Raw genomic sequence first — 21,284 nt, forward strand, 5'->3', positions numbered from 1 at the left:
TGTTATTTGTTTAGGCTGCACTTGTTATTTTGGTTACTTTTACCTCTGGCAGTTGTAATTGGCACATGGGGGGTTACAAACTTACTTAGCCTCTCTGCAGTTTTTCTACTGATAGTAGTTGCAATAGGCATTATATTTTTGGGTTCTCCATCAATTCATATGCGCCTACATCTGTCCTGTTCTCATGAATGCGATATGTCAAGAACGTTTGCAGGGAATTTCTTCAAATTTGGCACGAACCTTCACTGGGCCTCAATGAATATGTTGAGGGAATTTCCTCAAATTTGGGACAAACATCCACTGAATAGACTGATCAGAATTTGGTGGTCAAAGGTCAAGGTCGCTGTGACAGCACAAAACATGTGGTTTGCTGTTGTTGTTTTGTTTAATAGAAGTATTTGTATTTGATATTCAAAAGATACTTCAAAATATTCCACAAAAAACATTTCTCTGGCCTTTATTCAATGTCATAAGTGAGGAACAGAAAGAGAGACCTTGATATAATTTGTACTTGCAACTTGACTGGCGCATAAAAGCATACAACCATGAGACAGTAATACCATTTTTTTAAGTTTGAGACATTTTGAGAAGCTTATCCTCTTTCTTGCAGGGAGTTAGATGAGAAGATTGATAACGCCCTCAATATTTGAAAGTGGTATCAAGCTTCTCATGTAACTCTCTGCAAGAAAGCCAGTAAGTGCATTTTCCAATTTATCTAACTATTCCTTTAAAGCTTTCCTTAAAGAGATTTTCAGGTTGTTTAAATTCCTAATGTCCTTTTCGTTCTCATTTTGTTCATTCCCGCAGTGGGCATGGAGGAGTTGCAGGTGATTAAAAAGGAGCTGACTCTGATAAAGACACAGATCGATGGGCTGCTTGACAGTCTTGACAGGATGGACACACAGAGGAATGACCACAAAGGTGAGACACTCATTCACAAAGACAGTGGAGGCAGGTAGGTGCGAGATCGAATGATAGATAATCTATTCGCTCATCAAAAACATCTTCAGGCAGACTCTGGTGATATGCCACTTTCAGATTTTTGCTTGATTAGCTCCACCAGTCACAACCCCAATCAAAATGATTCAGGATCAGTGCCGCAGGGGGACACTGGGGGATGGGAACGCACTGACTGCACCACCAGAGCCACTCCTATTTTACCTGACGAATCAATTATTTCCCTTCAGTCAGGAATTTAAAAAAAAAAGTTGAATCAAGGCTGATATCAGTTGGAGTGCGGGTGTCTGGATTTATGGCTGTGAGCAAATTATGGAAACATGCTGGACAAACAGTGTGGTTGAAGGAACTGACTGATGAAGCTTCAGAAAACAGACGAGTATCAGGGACTGAAAACAACAGCAGATCAGTGCGTTTGGAGGGAAGAGCTGCTGCTGCCCTCATGTGGACATTTAATCACAATACAGTTATTGCACCTGCCAGCAAGTGCAGCCGCCCCGAGACGGAACAGGACAAAGCCTTATTATCCTTCCTGAGGAAATGTTTTTTTACTGGAATCTTGATTAAACTGATTACAAACTGAAACACAATTTACGTCACTTATTCAATTTAGTCCATCCTCCTCTGACCTCTCCATCGCTAGCATCTTGTAAAAAAAACTTTAACCTTGAATCTAGAAGCATTATTATAACATTGGGCTGAATATACAAATAGACTGTACTAAAAGGAGAATGTGTCCCACAGCTGCAGTTCTAGCTGCACACCTTCAGGAAAGTGTGCGTGTGCGTGTGTGTGTTCTGTCTACTTTGAATGACCTTGGGCGATTGATAGCTCTCATCTTCGTATTAATTTATCTCTGGCTCTACTTGATTCCCCTGTCCCTCACTGTGTAGCTCTGCTGTCTCTCACTTCCCTCTCACTATCTCCCCATCTGTCCTTCATCCTGTCACTCCCACTCTTGCTTTCTGCCTGTCATCTACTACAAAGTCAGTGAGGTGCATGCAGACGTTTTTGTCTTTGACCCACAGAAAACATGTATTTTCTTAACACTCCTAAAGAAGCAGGACTTCCAGTAAACTCCACACCTAAACTCCATGAGTGTATCTGTTTATTCCTGTTTTGTAGGGTCTCCCCTGAGAGAGGACAGTCCAGCTGGCTCACCATACGCTCTGTCTGCCAGCAGCCCCGAGCACTCCCTCTCCTCCCTCTCTCCACCCAGCTCCCGCCATCGAATCCACAGGGAGGACACGGACCTGAGGGAGCCTGATGATGACAACCACACAGTAAATACATCTGAAGTTTGTGTGCACTGAGATTCATGGCAAAAGTCAAAATGCTGTACTTTTTGATAATTTGACTTAAAGGTACAGGGTGTAGATTCTATTTGGGCGGATCCTTGTCAATGGAGATTGCACTGCTATGTTTCTACTGTAGCCCCGAACAAACAAAACAAAGGCTGGCTGAACATCGGGCCATTTGCTTTTTTGTAGGCAACTGCAGTAACAACTCTTCCGCAACAAGAGGGTCGGAAAAACAATGATTTTTTTAAACATGAAATCGCTTTATTCAGTGTGTTTAGCATTTGTTTTGCAAAGGGGGACACCTCTGCAGATAATTCATCTCATTATTAAGAACCCTGAACCACCAGATCAGAAAAAAAGGTGAGCACACATAAGCAGGTGCTGGGCTAGCAGCATCTCCGACAGAAGAGTGGAGTAACACTGATTTGTAACTTAGCACTGCATTTTTCAGTGTTTTATTGGTTTAGATCACTTGGTTTGTTTGTTTTGGAGAGTAACAGACCTCTGCGGACAATTTGGCTTTCAGTAAAAACCTCCTCAACGATGATTTTTAAATTAATTCTCACCAGGAGAAGTTTCATCTGGATGCAATCTGCAATCCTCACCATTAGATGCCCCTAATTCTTAAACACTGGACCTCCAAGCTATATGTGTGTCAGAGCCCCATTTAGTGAATAAAAAATGTATTAATTTAGAACAATAATGCACAGGAAAATTCACGCAGAAATTCAAAAAAATATTTTTTAATTAAAATTACATTATTTTAAGTAAATTTTGCTTTGGGTTTAAAATTACACAGACGAGATACTCAGATTATGTCCTGTGAGGTGAGTAGGCGTATAGCAGGTAGAGACTCCACTACTGTGAAATCCATTTATACTTGCACCATTAAATTTTGCTTAGTCATCACGAGCTTGCATTTCAATGAAGTGCCTCTTTGTTTCGTCTCTAACTGTCCTATCTTTGTCTATCTGTCTGTCACAGATGAGCAATCATAGCTCTGACCCCGAAGAGGAAATATGAGGGAGGAAAATGAGAAGACGTAGAAGACATGGATTAAGTGCCAAACATGGAGGAAGAGAACAACAGACGTCAAGCCAACACTCATATCAGTGGCTCACCTCCCTTCCAACAGGGTGTACATATCAGATAACATAATACATTTAATTGTATCACAGCAGCTTGGTTTCTGTGGCCGTACTTTTAAGTAAATATAAATCACTGAAACACATGACTTAATCACGTCAAGTATATACACATCTGATTGAGAAGAATTTGTCAAACTGAAAGAATAAAAGAGAGAAAATAATTATAAAGGACAACTGGAAGCATGGAGGTGAATTTAACTTTTTATAATCCGGCCTAAGTAGGCGTACCTATTATATTGTATGACAGGGTTTGCACCAACACTAATATTTCAGTATTAATCCAAATGAGACAATGGGGTTCTCTGATTAAAACACAGTGTAAGCAGCTTACCAATTTATCATGTCCACATTAAAACTTCTTTCTAAAGCAGGCAGTGCGTGCCAGTATCAGACTGCACATACAGTAATAATCTGTGTGTAGTCAGTGGATTCTGCATAATGTTTCTGCTGTTTCACCAGTTTCTCCCAAGAAAAAAAAAAAACCTTTTATATCTTTAATGAGATAATGTACAAACAAAACAGAGCCAATAATATTACTGAAGCCTTGACAGTTATTAACCAAGCAAACAGCTTATTTAAATATTGTTATTTTCAGAATAAGGGTTTTAATGGAATATTGTGTACATGTACTGTGAAATGAAAATCCCGTCTTTGGATCTCAAACTATGTGACTTGTGAAAACAAAGAAATCTCTACACTCTCAAATTCGATCTTGTAAGAGGGCTTTTTGCTGATGCTTGACTTTCTATCCTTATTGTTTACTTCTAATCAGAGTTTTGCTAGTCAAAGTAAATCACAGTAATCCTTGAGAGATTTAAAAGTCACACTGATCATTTAGGAGAGAAACCGGGCGCGTTCTGCTTGTAAGTTTCAGTATGATGCCTCTCTGAGTTTGACTCTGATGCAAATATCTGCTCTCTTCTTTAAATGTATTAGTGGAATGTTACAACTCTCTTCCACCATGTATTTGGCACTGTTAAGACATGAAAGGCCCAGGTCAGTGTGTAATATTGTGTATTATTGTAAACTTTACTGTAATTGTTACACTGTCTGATTTTAATCTTGCTTTAGGGATTATCATGTTTTTTTGTTTGTTTTGTTTTTTAAGAAAACAATTCTTATGGTGTTACATGTTTTTGTTTGCATTCTTAAAATAAGCCAAGTGGAAATACTCATTGTCACAGTAGTAAAAGTATTTTCATATTGAGTATAAATACAGCAAATGGGAGTGTGTTTTTATTCTGACAGACTGAGAGAGACAAAGAATGAAAGAGAAACAAACATTTGGGAGACATGCGGAAATAATGTTGAGTATCAATTGATTATCTTTAAGTGATCAATTAGGACATCGTGAAATGTCAAAAAGTACTGCTCCAAAACAGTGCGCAACTACTGTAAGTGTATAACTTATACAATAATTGAGTCCATACTGAACATTCAGGGTAAATGTCCCTTTGCTTGCTGAGAGGACCTATCACAAATCTCTTTGAACCCACAACATTTCTTCCTCTTGGTGCATAGGTGGTTTGACCAAAGGACAGTCTGACCCCCAGGCAAAATTCTGCATGTTATCATTCATGCTGTGTGTCTTGCTCTGAGGGCTGCTGTGTGTCTGCTTTAGCATGCTACCATCAACACCGTCCAGACAGACTGCAGCAGTTTCCAACCAGAGCAAGTTGTCCAGTGCTGATGGGACTCCAAATTATTGAGACAACATGGCAGCCCGGTCAAAAACAGATCAAGAAATACATTTTCTTTAGACAGTCTTGTGTTTTTAGAAAAGATTTTAGAACAATCTTACCGATACGTAACTCTCTCTTCAACAATACATGCTATCCTGCTGACTACAATAAAACAAAATTAGCCATATTTTACAAAAAAAAATCCACCTGCAGCTGTTTTTGTAACATGCCATCTTAGCATGAGAAAGACAAATGAGTGAAAGAGACACGTTAACAAAGTAAATTACTATGATACTAAGGTCACAGTGAGAAAATGGTCACTCCGATAACTAATGGTTGTTTACATATTACCCTTTGCACAAAATTATTCTGGTGTAGCATAAAATGAATGCAGACTGAGTGCAGAGTTTAAGATGTTTATGTGGCTAAATGGTGTGGTTAATATTAAATTAAAAGTAAAAATAGGATGTGATAGAAACTGCACTATCTTGAGCAAGTAGCATTTGCTGATGAAGTCCATGGGTTATGGTAGAAAGCTCTGGGGATAATTTTGTAAATACACCCTCTGTCTGGAGTATTTACCACAGAACAGCCCTTCAGTTCATGACATTTTTTTATCTAAGAAAACACAATAAATCACTACAGTCTCAGTGTGAGGTTATCCCTGTGCATTAAATGCAGATCATTTTCGTCACGCTACTTAAAACACATGTTGTCTTCAAAAGCGTGCCTGATATCACAGGTCAGTATTTGAATTACAGGAAATGACAGCAGTGTTTTCAAAGAAAATATCCACTAGATTATCTGTTGGAATTGTCATCATGTTTTAATTTGTTTACACAGCTGTGACTTGTTGTCAACATTAAGCTCCATATTCATAAAATATTACATTGAGCTCTCAGGTTTGAATTTCATTTAAGTTAGAGATTGGGGAGGTGAGAGGAGGTCTCATATTCATCTCTGGAATTTGAGCAGGAAGTTGTGGGTTTTGTATTCAGGGTTCATTAACCCAGCAGTCTAACAATATCAGAAAATAAAAAGAGTTTGTAGCTTTTAATTCCAGTAATTGTGCTCATCTGCATGCAATATATTCACTATTTAAAAAAACAAATAACACAGTGGTGGTGGATGACACCCAGAACCTGCAATACACATAAAATCTCATACATCCTTCTCATTTGGGAGACGCTACTATTGGAGGAGCACAGAGACAGATTACACTCCTTCCAGTTAAATCATCATCCATTCCCACCAAGTTCAAAGTGCTGAAAGCAAAGTATGATAAAAGGGGCTCTTGCACAACCAGTCTTCTGTTGACAAAAAGATAAGCACATGTGTACTTAATGTCATGCTGAATAGGGCAGTGTGCAGAACTGCATGAAGATAATGCCATCTGAAGATGTTTAATAACTGATAAAATTTTTGGGGTTATAACTGCTAGCCCAGTTTGGATTTCATTCATCGGTGCACATGAGTGCGTACAGGGTGCAGCAACTCAAGGGTCATATTCTGCCCGAAGACAAGGTAAGCACAAAACTTAAAAGAAAATTGAGGATTTTAAATCATTCTAAATGTTAATTGACGTAGCATCATATTTTGAATATGTTGTAACATATTTTATGGCAACAACATGAACTCCAGCTGAAGAGATATTTTGTGTGTGACTAGAGAGGCTTCAACAGGAGCAAGCAATAGTAAGGTCACTAAAATAAACTGAAAAAAACCTTTGATTTAATTGGAATAATTAATTATTTTGAAATGTAAAAACATTATCAGAAGGGTTTCTTTACGATTTTAATATCAGTATCAAGAACTACCTTGTACTGTAGCAAGTAGAAGTAATTTACCTGTTTTGCAATTATTTTAGGGAGTTATACATGGTAAATCACAACCTGCATGTTTATTTTGATATTTACCTGCCATGACAACATTGAGACAGCTGCTATTGTTTTCACCTTGTTAGTCTGTGTGTGTGTGTGTGTGTGTGTGTGTGTGTGTGTGTGTGTGTGTGTGTGTGTGAGTGAGATCATGGCAAAATGGGGTCCTAGTGACACCACTTGTATTAACAACTATCACAGAAACCATTTTCAATAAAGTGCCGGCTGTCTGTGGAAAAATTTTGTCAACGTGATAATATTGCAATGGTGCAAAATGGAGTCACAGAACTACAGATGTGTAGTTCAGATCGAAACAGAGGTTGAATTAGAAGATGGGCGTTATCTGAGGTAGAGGGGAACAAAGTAGTGAAGTACTGACCACCTGTCATGTCCCTGTCTCATGAAACATTGCAAGTTTGTATCTAAAATCACAATAACAGGCGAGTTCGAAGATGGGTGCGGTACAAGTAAGGGTGCCAGAGGTAAGGAAGCTCTGAATCATAGACCTGTACCTCGGCCGGAGTGATCCCATTGCAAAATTTGTCAGTATTTCCAATTTCAATACATGACAAACTTATGAATCTGCATAAAAAAGGAATCTGCATTTTAATCTGTGGTGTTCTGGAGTAGGAGTTTCACTCTACAGTGCCAGATAAGGGTGAGACAATGGTGCAGTGGTTAGCAATGTTGTCTTACAGCAAGAGGTCCCTGGTTCAAACCTGGGTGGTGGGGGGTCTCTTCTGTGTGGAGCATTTTCTCCCTGTGTCCACATGGCTTTCTCTGGTTTCCTCTCAGAGTCCAAACACATACAGGTTAGGCTTATTGGCAGATCTAAATTGGCTGCAGGTGTGAATTTGAGCATGAGTGCTTGTCTGTCTCACCTGTCCAGGCTGTATCCCTGCCTCTCACCCAATGTCAGCTGGGAAAGCCTCCAGCCCCTAACAGGATAAGTAGTTATGGAAAATTAATGAACTCCAGATCTTTACATATATGTTTGGTTCTCTTTAAAAACATCTAAATTTTCATTATTGGTGAAGGAAGCAGAAAGCACAACTTTGAAAGTCATGCACACCGAGAAATACTGGCCTGTATGAATACGTATTTACCAGCTGTCAGAAAATGATTTGTGAAAGTCATTAATATTGTGCTCTAATGTGATTTATTCAGATGTAAACAGGTGCATCTTATTTCCTTATTCTGTAGATCACAGCAATGGCAGGCTCACCTAGTCCTCTGACCACCCATGTGCTGAACACTGCGATGGGTGTCCCGGGTTCAAACATGGCCCTCAGTCTCCATCGACAAGACCCCTCCACTAATGGCTGGAGTTTGATAACCACTGGGTAAAACGCTGAGGACAACAGACATGAGTAAAATACCACACACAGAGTCACACAGTATGATCATGGAACAATATATTTCATTGGTTTCCAATCTTATTTTGTCTCAACAGGACCACGAATGCTGATGGACGCTGCCCAGGACTCATCACAAGACAAATGTTTACATCTGGTGTGTACAGAATGCGTTTTGAGACTGGTCAATACTGGGAGAGTTTGGGAGAGGCCTGCTTTTACCCGTATGTTGAGGTGAGGAAATGTTATGTGTCGACTTGCAAACATCCTCAGCTTCCATCCAAATCGTTGCTTAACTTGCTTTAGGTGTTAAAATATTTTTCAACAGATCAGCAAATTTGTACCCTCATTTAAACTTTCATATGCAAGGGATGCACACTTTTAATTTTGCTCTGTTTCATGTTTGGTGTTTTGTTGCAGATTATCTTCACTATAAACAACCCTGGCCAAAAGTACCATGTCCCTCTGCTCCTAAGTCGTTTCTCTTATAGTACATACAGAGGGAGCTAAGGATCAACATGACGAACATGCTGAGACTACCTCCATCTATCAGCTGACAGACACATCACAGGCAGAGGCAACCCCGCCAAGAGCGTTCATCCCAGCACCACCATGACTGTCACAACTGTTAACATTACGGTCCATCTGAATGATTCCACCATGGGCAAGGACGTTATGATCAATACAACTTTTTTTGCAATTAAACAAACCACATTAATCATACATTATCTTTAACCTCAGGCTGGATAATACATTGATATTATATGGATGTTGTTATATGAGAATAGATATTGTCTTATATTTTGGATATCATAACATTGTAAGTTTTTTCTTTTTTTCTGGTTTTAAAGGCTGCATTACAATAGACTGATGTCATTTTCTGAACTTACCTTGCTTAACACACTTTCTTATTATATCCACATTACTAATGATTATTTATCAAGAATGTCATTGATATTTGATTTTCTCCAAAGTGCCCAACTCTAATTTAACCAATCTGCAGTTTATAAGACATACAATGTATTAATTAACCTATAAAATAAAGTGTGTACTGTCAAGTATGTCTTTTTGTTCTTTTGTCAACATCAATAGGCTATGAGCCTGTCTGCGAGTCTTTTTTTTTTTTCAAAATATCAGCACTGTCTGTACTTTATACTAAATGTTACTGACTAAAAATCACATTATGTGTGAGCACCCCACCAATAAAATCTATTGCAATTTCCCTTCTCAAAACGAGGACTCTTAAAAATTGTCAATTATTCGTAAAAATATCGGGAAAAAATGGTCTATAATGATAACAGTAATAATAAAAATACTACTACTGCTGCTAATTATCATCATCGTCGTCGTCATTATCAACTTTATATTTATAGCACTTTTCAAAACAAAGTTACAAAAGTACTAAACTACAGACACTGATAAACAATGTAAATACATACATAAATAAAATCAAAAACAGTTACAGAACAATGGACAAAGAACATAAACATAAACATAAACATAAACATAAACATAAAAATAAATTAAATTAAATTAAAAAAAAATATTCTGAATTCTTTTTCGTATCCTTACTCTGTGCTCGATTGCTTCACCCTGAGTGATGGATCGGATTTTGATTACTCTTCCCTGAACTGAACAGGGCCTTGCTTCTGATGGGAGTATAGGGCGCTTTTATGACGGAACTGCATCAATTTTCAGTCTTTTAGGTCCATATTACTGTAGTCCACCATGGCAGACGACGAATTAGAAGCAATTAGGCGGCAAAGAATGGCGGAGCTTCAGGCACAACGCGGGGTAAGGACTGTGCATGAGCTCGGGAGCGTGTTTGCGGCCGCCTTATAAGGAGATGCCGAGTTCAGTAACAGTTATGCAGCTAAAGTTAGCTAGTGAGGCTAAACCAGCCATTACACCTCAAATAACTTAACTGTCACTTAAAGCAGGTACACAGCCAACACACGAGACCCGTGCTCAATGTAAACCAACTGTGAATAAATCAGAAGACCGCGATAAATCACAGTAACAACATCCTGTCACTGTCACTGCTAGCTTTGTGTCGATGGGAGAGCGCACAGCCTCTGACAGTGACAGCGTTAGCTACACAGCATTTAACAAAGACGTGAATGAACATAATTTAACCTCCCTTTGTGTTTGTGTCGTGGTCTGTAAATCTGTGTTCCTGGACCGACCGTATCCGTATCTATATATATATATAGGTTTATATAGACATATATCAAAGTGTGTGTGTGTGTGTGTGTGTGTGTGTGTGTGGATATATCGATATTGGCAAAATTTGCTCTTTTCATATCGAATATCGGCTAAATAAATCCAGTATCGTGCATACCTACAATTTCTTAAATGCTTCAGTCACATAAAATAGATGTTTGTTAGTTAGATGCAGAACTGAGCAATATGATTTTATTTGTAAAGAAGGGACAAAACTATACATGAAAACTTATATATATAACATATAATAAAATTAATGTCTGAAAACATAAAAAAAAAACAGTGCTTAACAATAATCATATTACCAAAGTTTTTAACTCTTCCTCCATTAATTTATCTCCATTATCAGTTTCCTGGCTTGACCTCTCTGCTCTGTCCTGCCACATTCAGTGGCTGACTAAAGTAGTATTAGAAAATAGGAAGTAAAAACTTAGAATTATAATAATATTAACAATCGTTCAACTTTTTCAGAAAGCAAATTAGATAAATGGCAACATAAAATTAAAAGTTGTTCAACGTTGTTCAGGGTATACATAGATTACTTAAAATGTAAAACAAAAAGAAAAACAATCCAGCACTTTATGATATCCAGCAAAACTAAGATACAGGTTTATATGTATTTAACATGTTGTTAATGTACTTCCAGGCACAAAGCGTAAGGAAGTTGGCAGTTATTTTTTTAAACTAAAGTATAGTTAAACATGACAACATAAGTCCAGAGATGCCATTTGACTCCAGCTTTTCTCATTGTATTAAACTGTACAGATAAGTGTCCTACTTAAACACCTTTACCTGTTGCCTTGATACTGGTCTTTCGTTGAATGTCAACAGATCTTTAATCAAACATCATGTTTTACTTTGACATGTTTGATTTAAACTTTAAACAATATTGGTCTGGTATGAAATACTTCTCTTTATTAGGTTATACATCCTCCAGTTAGCTGAATGCAGAAATATAACCTACATGTGATGGTGCTGTCTCACTTTTTCTTTCAGGATGCTTCAAATAATCAGCAAGGAGAGGAGGCCAAGCAAAGGTGACATGTGTTGATTCATTTTAAGCATACACACTTTCTTTATTACTCAAGTAAATAAACATTAACCTGTGCACTGCGTGATATCCAAACTGTGATGGGATGATTGAGGTCACAAAGCCACAGTTCATTTGGAAACAAAGTTACAAACCGTTAATATGATATTAAACCTGTCAGTGTAGCTGTGAGACCCATCAGTGTTCTGGTGGCTTTACAATTTAATAAATATATTTTTCTATCCATATAGTTGCAGGTGGTGCTGATGTGCTAATATTCTTACTTTTTATTCACAGAGAAAAAGATATGAGGAACTCTATATTGGCTCAAGTTCTCGATCAGTCTGCCCGTGCCAGATGTAAGTGTATCCTCAGATTTACTGTTCAGCCTGTTGAAAGGAATCTGTTTGGAAATAAATCGTGCTTCTGTAGAACCAAACGGTATTAGTTTCAAAAATATTTTACTGGATACTTTAAAAATGGGTGAATACCTGTAATACAAACATTTATGAAATTAGATCCATAACAAAAGTTGCAACGCTTTTATTAAGTCTTTGGTTTTTCTTCAGTCTAATTAAAGTGTCACACAGCCGTCCATTTAAGAGAGGCCTCTATCTCCAAGTTTGAATTATATTGTGTGATTAATATATTTTGGTATGCCAATCAAATGAGCACACGAGGTGGTAACATTGTTTTCTTTTTCAGTGAGCAATCTTGCTTTGGTAAAGCCTGAGAAGGCCAACGCAGTTGAAAACTATCTCATTCAAATGGCTCGTATGGGAAAGTGTGGAGGAAAGGTAAGACAAAGCTGTAGGAGCCTGAATGCAGACGGTTAGTGTTTGTTTGCCCAGTGTGTCGTTAATTGCCTGTATTTTTATTTTTTGAGGGGGAGTTTTTGGACGTGAGGGGCAGTCATAGAAAAGAGAGTGCAGAGCAGAACAGTTTTTCACCTCTCTGCCTTTTCTCTTTTTTCCCTTTTTTGTGTTTGATATCTTTTAACTTTGTAACTGGACAATTGTTCTGTATATTTTTGTGTCCTCACGTAAACTGTGAAAGTGGACTTAGTGGTCCTGTGAATTTTTATTGACCTAGATTGGGACAATAGGAGACGTGGGAGCGTCAAGCTCAGGCTCCACCTAGTAAAACCTACAATGACCTCTCGATGCTTTAAGCTCTAATGTTGATGATATTCTTCCTGACGTCGGCTATTCAATGAATGAATTGTCTCTTTTATCAGATTTCAGAGTCGGGCTTGATCGAGATTCTGCAACAAGTCAGTCAGCAAACAGAGAAGAAGACAACAGTCAAAGTACGTTCCACTGAAATTCCTCCTGTGTTTGATTCGTTATCAGACGCTTGTCCATCTTAAATCGTTTGTGCTCTGTACTTGTCAGTTCAACAGACGGAGGGTGATGGACTCAGATGATGAGGATGATTACTAACTTTAAATTGGAGCCCTGAGACAAGCCGAAAAATCGGATGAGGACATGCATTACTGGGACTCTGACACCATCTCTGACCTGTTAGCTGAATCCTGGGATGCCGAACATCCTTCCGGGTGTCTCTGGAAACTACATCACTAAGAAGGAAGAACAACGTGGAGTTGACGCTGTGTCATTAGGTGGTGGGGGGTAGAATACACACAGTGTCAAATAAAGTGTTCTTTTGCAATCTCTTTACAGTCAAGTTGCTACAGATTTGCTCTGCTTGTGTTGTACACCTGACAGCTCATGGCACTGTTTGACTCCTCTGATTCCTCTCAGTAGTTACACATTTTTTCCATCTTATTTTGACCATGTTCTGACTTCTGTTCCTTAATCACAAGAAGCTAGGCAAAATGCATTGTTGCGGGTGCATTTTATCTAGATTGTTCTGTGAATACAATATGTTGTTTTTTTACTCAGCGCCAGTTTCCCCTTAGTTTCGGATGATGCTGCATATTTCTTTTTGCTGTCATGTATCTCAAAGGTTTACATAAAAAAAAATTAAAAAGCCTTAAATTCATATGTTTGCTTTTTTGATTAACAGTTTTTGAAATGATCAGTTATTATATGACCAAGTGTTCAACCCCTTTTAAAAGCTTTTTATTTGGGATTTTCACAAAGATCATATTCCTAGAGTCAAGACACACAATTGTCACAGCTGTGCATGTGCTCCACACAATAACAGAGAAATGCTGCGGCACCACCAAGAAAAAGCTGACTTACTGGTTCTTTATGGATGGTTGATTGTTTTTGCAAAATCAACCATTTATTATTTTGGGGGGATTTCGAGAGATTTCCAGATGTATCCCAACTTCTTTTGAAATGAAAAGCATGGAGGATAAATGTGATTTTATCAATTAACAGTTGAAAATGCTCTGAATTAAGTACAATAAACAATGGTGCTAATAAGCAAACTTCTTTTCCACAATTAGTATATAGTAACAAGTCACAGACCATAACCGAAGGAAATGCGTTTTATAAATGTTGCATTGCCTTAAATTAGCCAGCTGGAGGAAGCATTACTTAACAGTCAAGTCAGACTTAACAGTCAACAAATAATATAATTTAGTGATACTTTTAATAACGTTAATTATTGCTTTGAACTTTTGTGTTCCTGCATTACCGAGTGGGAGAGGAGAGACATCCAATTCTACAAGAAAAGTATTTATCCCGTAAACATTGTTGGAAAGTGTTTTAAGATCCTTTATTTAACGAAAGTGCAAAGATGCTTTAAATGCAGGAACAAAATTCCTGCATTTAAAAACTTTTATAAAAGTAAAAGTGCCATCTGCAATGTGTACTTAAACCTTTGAAACCTAAACAAATTGGTTCGATTTCTTTCAAAAACATCAGCAGAGCTTCACAAGACATGGGCCAAAACTTTAGAAAAATTAGAAAAACGACTATAAGAAAATTACCTGAAAGTATGGGGAAAAAAAGGAAATAACAGACAAACCAAAAAAGGCTCAAAAAGATATGTATTTATTGTGTATATACTTTTTGTAACAATTTTAAATATAAAAATAGTAGAATTTTAAATATAGGTTTCTTGATATTTTTTCCTGTTTGTTTTTTCTTTAGGATAATTTTAATTTTTTTTTTTTAGTAATTTTCATGTCACCTTTCACCTTTCATGTCATCGCCTTTTCCCCCATGTTTTCCAAAGTGATTGAACCAATTTGCTCACTGTTCAAAGGGTTGGATATCTGTGGAAAAAACAGATGACAATCCAGGTTTCAAAGGGTTAAAGTATTAAAAATATAGTGTCATGTATTGCTTATTTTAATGTATAGCAGACCATAGTTCATAAGGTCAGCACATGTGAGTAGAATTTGCCTCTGACATTTAGTGGCATTACGCTAGTAAGTAGTACAAACAGAAAATACTCAAGTATAATTACCTTCAAATACTACTAAAATACGTTGTTTAAGTACTTCAACACCCCATTCATTCATCAGGTACACAGAGATGAACACCTGTGGGATGTGTCCCTGTCCTTGCCCCACTTTCGCACGACTATCGTCAGATGATCTCTCATTGGCTGTTCCGACTCTTTAATATAGAAGCTCGGCTCTGATTGGTCACAGGGTGAGCCACATGTTCAACACCAGCCAATCGGGAGGCCCCGGGGAAAAGCTGTAGTAAGGTTGTATTGCTAGCTAACTGTAACTGTTAAACACGAGAGCAGTGTTGAATAGTGTATTTTGGAGTATTCAGACACAGATTTATCAATACAGACATATATTCATATAACGAGCTATGCCCGGTGATAGTATGGACAAGCCGAACTTAGTTACATGCACCGCTCCTGTGAATATAGCTGTCATTAAATACTGTAAGTATCTCCTCGGCTTATCCTTGTGTAGTAGGTTTGTAGCTTTTGGAAGCTAACTAAGTCCAGTCTAAACGAAAATACACGTTTCTTACGTGGTGACTTTTGTATCATGTCTCACTGAATACTAGGCGTTAAAGTTGAAGTTATATTGTTTTATTGTGTCTATCTGATGATACCTCAGTTATGCACCTTGTATGCAACTTTCTTTTCAGGGGGGAAGAGAAATGAAGACTTAATTCTCCCCATTAACTCCTCATTAAGCGTCACATTGCATCAAGACCAGGTATTTGAGTAAACACCATTGTCATCAGAGATATTAGAAATGTGCGTGTGTTGTGTGCTTGTAAGAAAACAAGTTCTCAGCTTTACCAGTGTGCTGCTTTGCAATAGGAGTCGACAGATTATTGACCTGGCCGATTATTGGGGCCGATATTTGGCGTTTTTCCTATTATCTGTGTCTTGATTGACCATAAAATTAATTAATTCAAGAGTGCAAAGAAGGTGTCAGCATGGGGGGAACCTTTACTTGGTAATACCAAAAGGAGCTTTTTTTATTTATTCAGGAGTGGAGTTTGTTATATCACAAACTCTAAATATTGACAGAAAGATTTAAATGTTTGTTGTAAATGCATATCGGTTCCAATTATCTATTATAGGTCTCATTAACTACTAATAATCATAATCACTATCGGTCCTGAAAAACCAATATCGGTCGATCTCTACTTTTCAAAGTGTAGTTGCTTTTGTTCAGAGCTGCTACAGTGGATGTGTTTTTTTTACTATCAAATAAAGTCTATAAAAGGAAGCAACGAAAGGAGAAAACTCAGTTATGCTTCTCATAGCATTTTTGTGTTAGCGTTAGTTTGCATTTCTTCTGAGCATTTTCATACTCTCACGGTATTTATATAGCACCTTAACCAGCTTTTTAACAAAAATACATGGAAATCTGACTTTTACAATGTGGGACCTTTAAAAGAAAAAAAATGCAACAAAGTGCAAATACATGATTCTGATTATAGAATATAATTACCTTGCTGTTTGATTGTGCCTGCCTGATGCTCTGTTTGCTCTGAACATAAATGTTGTCATATATGTTGTGCAGATCTTGAGGCAAATATGTAATTGTGATGAGATGTTAACAATCTGATACAGATCTGCCTTGCCTTCTCCCATCTTTTTAAAGCTGAAAACAACCACAACAGTTGCAACCAGCAGATCATTTCAGGAAGATCGTATATGGCTCAACGGCAAAGAGGAGGACATCACCCACCCGAGACTGCAATCCTGTCTGAGAGAGAGTGAGTCCTGTCTGTTTTTATCCTCTAAAAGATTAGAAAAAAACTGGCAGTCGGAGGCCATTGTGTCATCTTTCTATGTTTTCTTTTTAGTTCGACGACTAGCAAGGAAGAGACGTAATGACGAGGACCCAGCTTTGGACTGGACCGGTTTGTCTCACAAAGTCCACATCTGCTCTGTAAACAACTTCCCCACTGCTGCCGGGCTCGCCTCCTCAGCTGCTGGATTTGCTTGTCTAGGTGGGTGCAAATTTTATTGAAAGCTCTTTCTTACATCTCTATTTTACCCAGTCTCCTCCGCTCTTATGCACTCTTTTGTCATTGTGTTGCAGTTTACACTCTGGCCCGGGTGTTTGGCGTAGAGGGGGAGTTGTCCGGGATTGCTCGGCAAGGATCAGGCAGCGCATGTCGCAGTATGTATGGAGGGTTTGTCCAGTGGATCATGGGACAGAAAGACGATGGAAAGGACAGTCTAGCCCAGCAGGTGGAGCCAGAGACTCATTGGCCTGAGCTCAGAATCCTTGTCCTTGTGGTAGGTCATTTTATTTTATTTTGAGTGAGACTGAGAGAGAGACTGAAATAAAGATGTGAGTCAGTTATGTCTTGGCACATTTGTGCTCTACTGGGAAAGTTACATACTAAATTTCTTCCTTTTATAAATGACAATATCTTGTGCATCATGTACAGCAAGCATCTTGACTAGGGCACAAAATGCAAACTTAAATGGAAAAGAGTGAAGTTATATTAGGTGTAATTAATGTGCTTTTTTTTACAGGCCAGTGCTGAAAGGAAGCCAGTTGGCAGCACCTCTGGGATGCAAACCAGTGTGCAAACAAGCTGTCTCCTAAAGGTACTTTGTTCACTTAAATTAGCTTATATTTTTCAATATACTCTCATTCACAAGAGTGGAGGTGAAGTTAACTTCCACTGTGTTTAAAGCCAACTTATTTTTACTCACAAGACTGTCGATCTTTTCTCTGTGTGTAGCACAGGGCCGAGTCTGTCGTCCCGGGTCGGATGATCGAGATGACTGAAGCAGTGCGAAAAAAGGACTTTGCTTCATTTGCTGAACTAACCATGAGGGACAGCAACCAGTTCCATGCAACTTGCCTCGACACGTACCCTCCTATCTTCTACCTGAACAGTGTGTCTCAACAGGTCATCAATTTGGTGCATCGGTATAACAGACACTACGGGGAGACGAGGGTGAGCAACTTTACACTTCTGTTACTGAGAGGGAGCAGACAAATATCAATGTAGTACTCAACTTTGTTGCAGTGTTGGGCGGCTGTGTTTTTACCTGCTGTTGAAGGGATACTTTGCCCATTTTTAACAGGCTTTATATCATAATAATGTGGTTAGTATGCGTAACTTAACAATGGTACACTTCACTCCAAACGGGCAGCGCCTGGATGTCCCTGTTTAAATCATGTTATCCACCAAATTTTCTCTGGAACTACTCAAACTACAGATTGTACTTCTACATTTTTGAATGCCTGCCAAGACAGACACAAAATAGAAGCAGACCCAGAGAGAGACCCGCCCCTCCTCTCCCGCTCTCTCAAACTCAGACCAAACTCTGCTCAAACTCTTCAACTGAGCAGCGCTGATTAAATAAAAAAAGAAAATTCTGTTACTTCACTGCCTATTTCCCACATAAAATGTCTTCAGAAACATATTTCAGTGCACTGTTTGGCTATAATATAACTATTAATATAATTTCTGTTCTTGTTTGTTTTTTATTTTCATTTTTATTTTTTTGATTTAAGTGAATGCCAAAGTCCCTTTTCTCCATTTTCTCTGGTCATGTAGCACCAATTTAAAAGGTAATTATGTCTTTCCACTGAATAGACAGCCAAGTTTTATGAAAATACCATATTTCCAGCAGTCAATTACTTTTATAATGCACTATTATACAACAATAACACAACTCTAATAATAAAAGAAAGCAAATAGGTGTTAACTGTGATGGGTTCAATTTTGTATATAGTATAATAAATGTAATAATGAATTGCATTCTGGCCGCTTTGGAGGTAGTTATTTATTTCTTAATTTTTAAATTGCTAAATTGCTCGTAAAATATCAGTTATGCTTTACGTGTTTTTCAGATAGCGGAGCTAAAACATGTAAACTACAAACAAGCTGTAGAAGTTCTGCAGGTCATTAGTCTGTGGCAGCATGTGTGTTTTGGGTTGCTTTGTATCAGTGTTATGTTAGTCTCAGTTCATGCAGCTGAATTTCTGAGATGGTGTAATGGAGATGTGAAACTTGCAGGGTGTTTTTTTTTAACCCTTTACATGATGGTCACACTCTGCTTGTTTCCCTCTAGTTGGCCTACACATTTGATGCAGGACCCAACGCTGTTATCTTCACTCTTCAGCAGCACGTTCCCGAGTTTGTTCAGACAGTTCGGCATTTCTTTCCCCCAGAGACCAACGGAGGACAGTGAGTTGACACCAGACTTACTTAGCTTTAGTGTGGAGTCCCGCACAGACATTCAAACTAATGAATTCATCTAAAAATATGATATGTATACACAAACAGACAGTGATAGATGGGTGTTAGTTAGTATTAGTTTCAGATAAGCTGTTTATTAAGGTGTGTTTGATTTCAGCCTCTATGAATTAAGTCACTTAATGTTTCTTCCTTCTCTGCAGGTTTATTAAGGGTCTTCCAGTTAACCACACTGCTCTCTCTGACGAGCTGAAACGGGCTATTGGCCTAGAGCCCATGCCGAAGGGAATTAGCTACATTATTAGTACCAAGGTAAATAAATACACACAGATGTATCACTTGGTTGCTGCATTGTTTTATCAGTTTTATCAACTAAAAATTAGTTTCATCTATTTTTTTTATGTCGTGGTGTCCATCTTCAGGCTCCACGATATACAGCAGAAAAATGTGATACAAAAATTGTCAAATTTAGAAACAGATTTCGATTTATGTCCACATTTCCTTTTAACATGCTCTTACATAACCTTGTGTTGCAGTACTTCAGTTGAAAATTGTGGCACATATTGTGATGTACAGTAGTTCCTCTGCTTCAGTGATGTTACTCTTAAGAATTAATCCAGTCTTTGACTTGTTTAATGTTTTATTAAACAGCAATTTTTATTCAGGTTTTATGAGAACTAGTTTTGAAATACCTTTTGTTATACACAGTCACACCTACAGAGGATGAGTTTGTTAGTGTAATGATCATTTCTTCTTTTGTCGTCAAGGCTGGACCAGGCCCTCGTGTTGTGGAGGACCCCACTCTGCATCTTCTTGGATCTGATGGGCTGCCTAAAGAAACTGCGTGATGCACTGTAGCCCTTAATGGACAAAGTTCCACTGAGGAATAATGAAGCTGTTTCATCAGAGATAAAATCTGCATTATTCATTTGAAATTCAGTTTTCACAGATCACAGCAACACTAGACACCTCCCTGACCATTTTTAATGCTAGCATGTCCTTCCTCTTTCAAACTGCACAGGGAGGTTTTGTTTTAGCTCAGTCTTAGCTGTATTTGACTAACTGGTTCAGTCACAGACATGGACATGTGCCCGACTGTGATGTGTGAAACAATTCACTCTGCTGTTTCTTAAGGGCACTGTCAGTGTGCTCTTAAGCGATGCATAATGCAACCATAAATGCAGTTTACCTCTGCAGCTGACTGCATGCTCTCTGCTCCATCTGAATTTTTGAATTTGAATTCATGTACAGTATGTAGCCATATGCTTAAGGAGGGTGTTATAATTATGGTCACTTTAATTATGTTTTCATTTTAATCTTGTGAAAACACAATTTAAAGGGGTACAATATCCTCAATATGAGGGTTTTCAGTTAGACATGCAATGTTAACACGGATTTATGATGAGAATTTTGCTTTTTTCACATGTGCCAATGAACAAAGAATCCAGAAATAGCAAATATTGTTGTTTTAATGAAGTAAACAGGGACGTATGCTCTGCACATCCAAAACACATTGCCTTGTCTTCAGCCCTTTCTGACCAGGACTAAAAGTGCAACTTATCTATATGCTTTCACCTTTAGTCCCAGTCCTGTTTACTTAAAATAGTCAAAAATGTTTGACGTTTTTTTATTCTTTGTTCAGCAAAGGCGCACAAAAGTTTTTCGGGTTTATTTTCATGAATTCAAGGTAACACAGCATGAATAATGAATATTTAAATTGTCTCTTTGTGGGTGAAGTATTTCTACTGAAATCAGGTAAATTTCATTCTGTATCATGACATAAAATATATTTTAGTCAATATAATTGTTTCCTGTTTTGTCTTTTGTCATGTCTACATCCAAGGTTGCTTTTGTAAGATTACTTTTTGTAAGGGAAAGGTGCAAAGGGGGGTAGAATAAAAATGTGCCAAATTTTAAAAGTGTAAATTTAAAAATGTTCACAATGACATTTACAGCCCAGCACTGTAAATGTCTTTTTTTTTTTAAAAAAAAAAAAAAAACCTATGAGTCAACGTTCAAAACATGACATGACACATTTTAAAATGTATACAGAATTGCATTCTCAAAAGGGACAACAGCCAGCAAGATGTAGAGGAGATCCTCATACTGCACCTGCTCAGACTGCACCTGTTCTATAAATAGT

At 37.9% G+C, this 21,284-nt stretch overlaps 4 protein-coding genes across 6 annotated transcripts in view; all 4 read left to right on the forward strand.

Moving 5' to 3' along the window:
• The window catches only part of si:dkey-234i14.2 (RNA-binding Raly-like protein), a 42,771-nt gene extending 38,201 nt beyond the window's left edge, over positions 1-4,570 (forward strand). Inside the window, exons 5-7 of the mRNA XM_042489493.1 lie at positions 808-921; positions 2,083-2,240; positions 3,243-4,570. Coding sequence (XP_042345427.1) covers positions 808-921; positions 2,083-2,240; positions 3,243-3,281 — 311 coding nt within the window. The 3' untranslated portion in view covers positions 3,282-4,570. The remainder of the gene's footprint in view (positions 1-807; positions 922-2,082; positions 2,241-3,242) is intronic.
• Positions 4,571-6,421: 1,851 nt separating this feature from the next.
• LOC121945490 (5-hydroxyisourate hydrolase-like) lies at positions 6,422-9,513 on the forward strand. 3 transcript variants are annotated; one of them, XM_042489693.1, is made up of 4 exons: positions 6,422-6,612; positions 8,169-8,308; positions 8,419-8,554; positions 8,741-9,513. In XM_042489693.1, exons 1-4 carry the CDS (start codon positions 6,559-6,561, stop codon positions 8,828-8,830), a joined length of 420 nt encoding a protein of 139 aa, XP_042345627.1. In that variant the 5' UTR covers positions 6,422-6,558; the 3' UTR covers positions 8,831-9,513. The 3 variants fall into 3 exon arrangements, with proteins under 3 accessions (XP_042345627.1, XP_042345635.1, XP_042345643.1); XM_042489701.1 differs by having other exon boundaries at positions 8,812-9,513; XM_042489709.1 differs by lacking the exon at positions 6,422-6,612 and adding an exon at positions 7,861-7,918.
• Positions 9,514-9,932: 419 nt separating this feature from the next.
• pdcd5 (programmed cell death 5) lies at positions 9,933-13,577 on the forward strand. Its single transcript, XM_042487244.1, has 6 exons — positions 9,933-10,114; positions 11,540-11,580; positions 11,871-11,932; positions 12,279-12,370; positions 12,811-12,882; positions 12,968-13,577. The coding sequence occupies exons 1-6, from the start codon at positions 10,049-10,051 to the stop codon at positions 13,013-13,015; spliced, it is 381 nt and encodes a 126-aa protein (XP_042343178.1). The 5' UTR covers positions 9,933-10,048; the 3' UTR covers positions 13,016-13,577.
• A 1,618-nt stretch (positions 13,578-15,195) lies between these two features.
• Positions 15,196-20,945, forward strand: mvda (mevalonate (diphospho) decarboxylase a). Its single transcript, XM_042488189.1, has 10 exons — positions 15,196-15,392; positions 15,605-15,675; positions 16,576-16,690; positions 16,781-16,927; positions 17,020-17,219; positions 17,463-17,537; positions 17,675-17,893; positions 19,017-19,132; positions 19,345-19,453; positions 19,909-20,945. The coding sequence occupies exons 1-10, from the start codon at positions 15,317-15,319 to the stop codon at positions 19,987-19,989; spliced, it is 1,209 nt and encodes a 402-aa protein (XP_042344123.1). The 5' UTR covers positions 15,196-15,316; the 3' UTR covers positions 19,990-20,945.
• The last annotated feature ends 339 nt before the right edge of the window (positions 20,946-21,284 follow it).

Source organism: Plectropomus leopardus, chromosome 1 (genome assembly GCF_008729295.1).
Source record: "Plectropomus leopardus isolate mb chromosome 1, YSFRI_Pleo_2.0, whole genome shotgun sequence".
Taxonomy (NCBI): Eukaryota; Metazoa; Chordata; class Actinopteri; order Perciformes; family Serranidae; genus Plectropomus; species Plectropomus leopardus.

Coding starts and splice junctions, on each gene's coding strand:
- pdcd5 (XM_042487244.1), top strand. CDS start 10,049: ATGGCAGACGACGAATTAGAAGCAATTAGGCGGCAAAGAATGGCGGAG. Junction 10,115..11,539: donor AGCTTCAGGCACAACGCGGG/GTAAGGACTGTG, acceptor TTTTTCTTTCAG/GATGCTTCAAATAATCAGCA. Junction 11,933..12,278: donor TCAGTCTGCCCGTGCCAGAT/GTAAGTGTATCC, acceptor TTTCTTTTTCAG/TGAGCAATCTTGCTTTGGTA.
- LOC121945490 (XM_042489693.1), top strand. CDS start 6,559: ATGAGTGCGTACAGGGTGCAGCAACTCAAGGGTCATATTCTGCCCGAA. Junction 6,613..8,168: donor ATATTCTGCCCGAAGACAAG/GTAAGCACAAAA, acceptor CTTATTCTGTAG/ATCACAGCAATGGCAGGCTC. Junction 8,309..8,418: donor TGGAGTTTGATAACCACTGG/GTAAAACGCTGA, acceptor TTGTCTCAACAG/GACCACGAATGCTGATGGAC.
- mvda (XM_042488189.1), top strand. CDS start 15,317: ATGCCCGGTGATAGTATGGACAAGCCGAACTTAGTTACATGCACCGCT. Junction 17,220..17,462: donor TCAGAATCCTTGTCCTTGTG/GTAGGTCATTTT, acceptor TTTTTTTTACAG/GCCAGTGCTGAAAGGAAGCC. Junction 19,454..19,908: donor GCTACATTATTAGTACCAAG/GTAAATAAATAC, acceptor TTTGTCGTCAAG/GCTGGACCAGGCCCTCGTGT.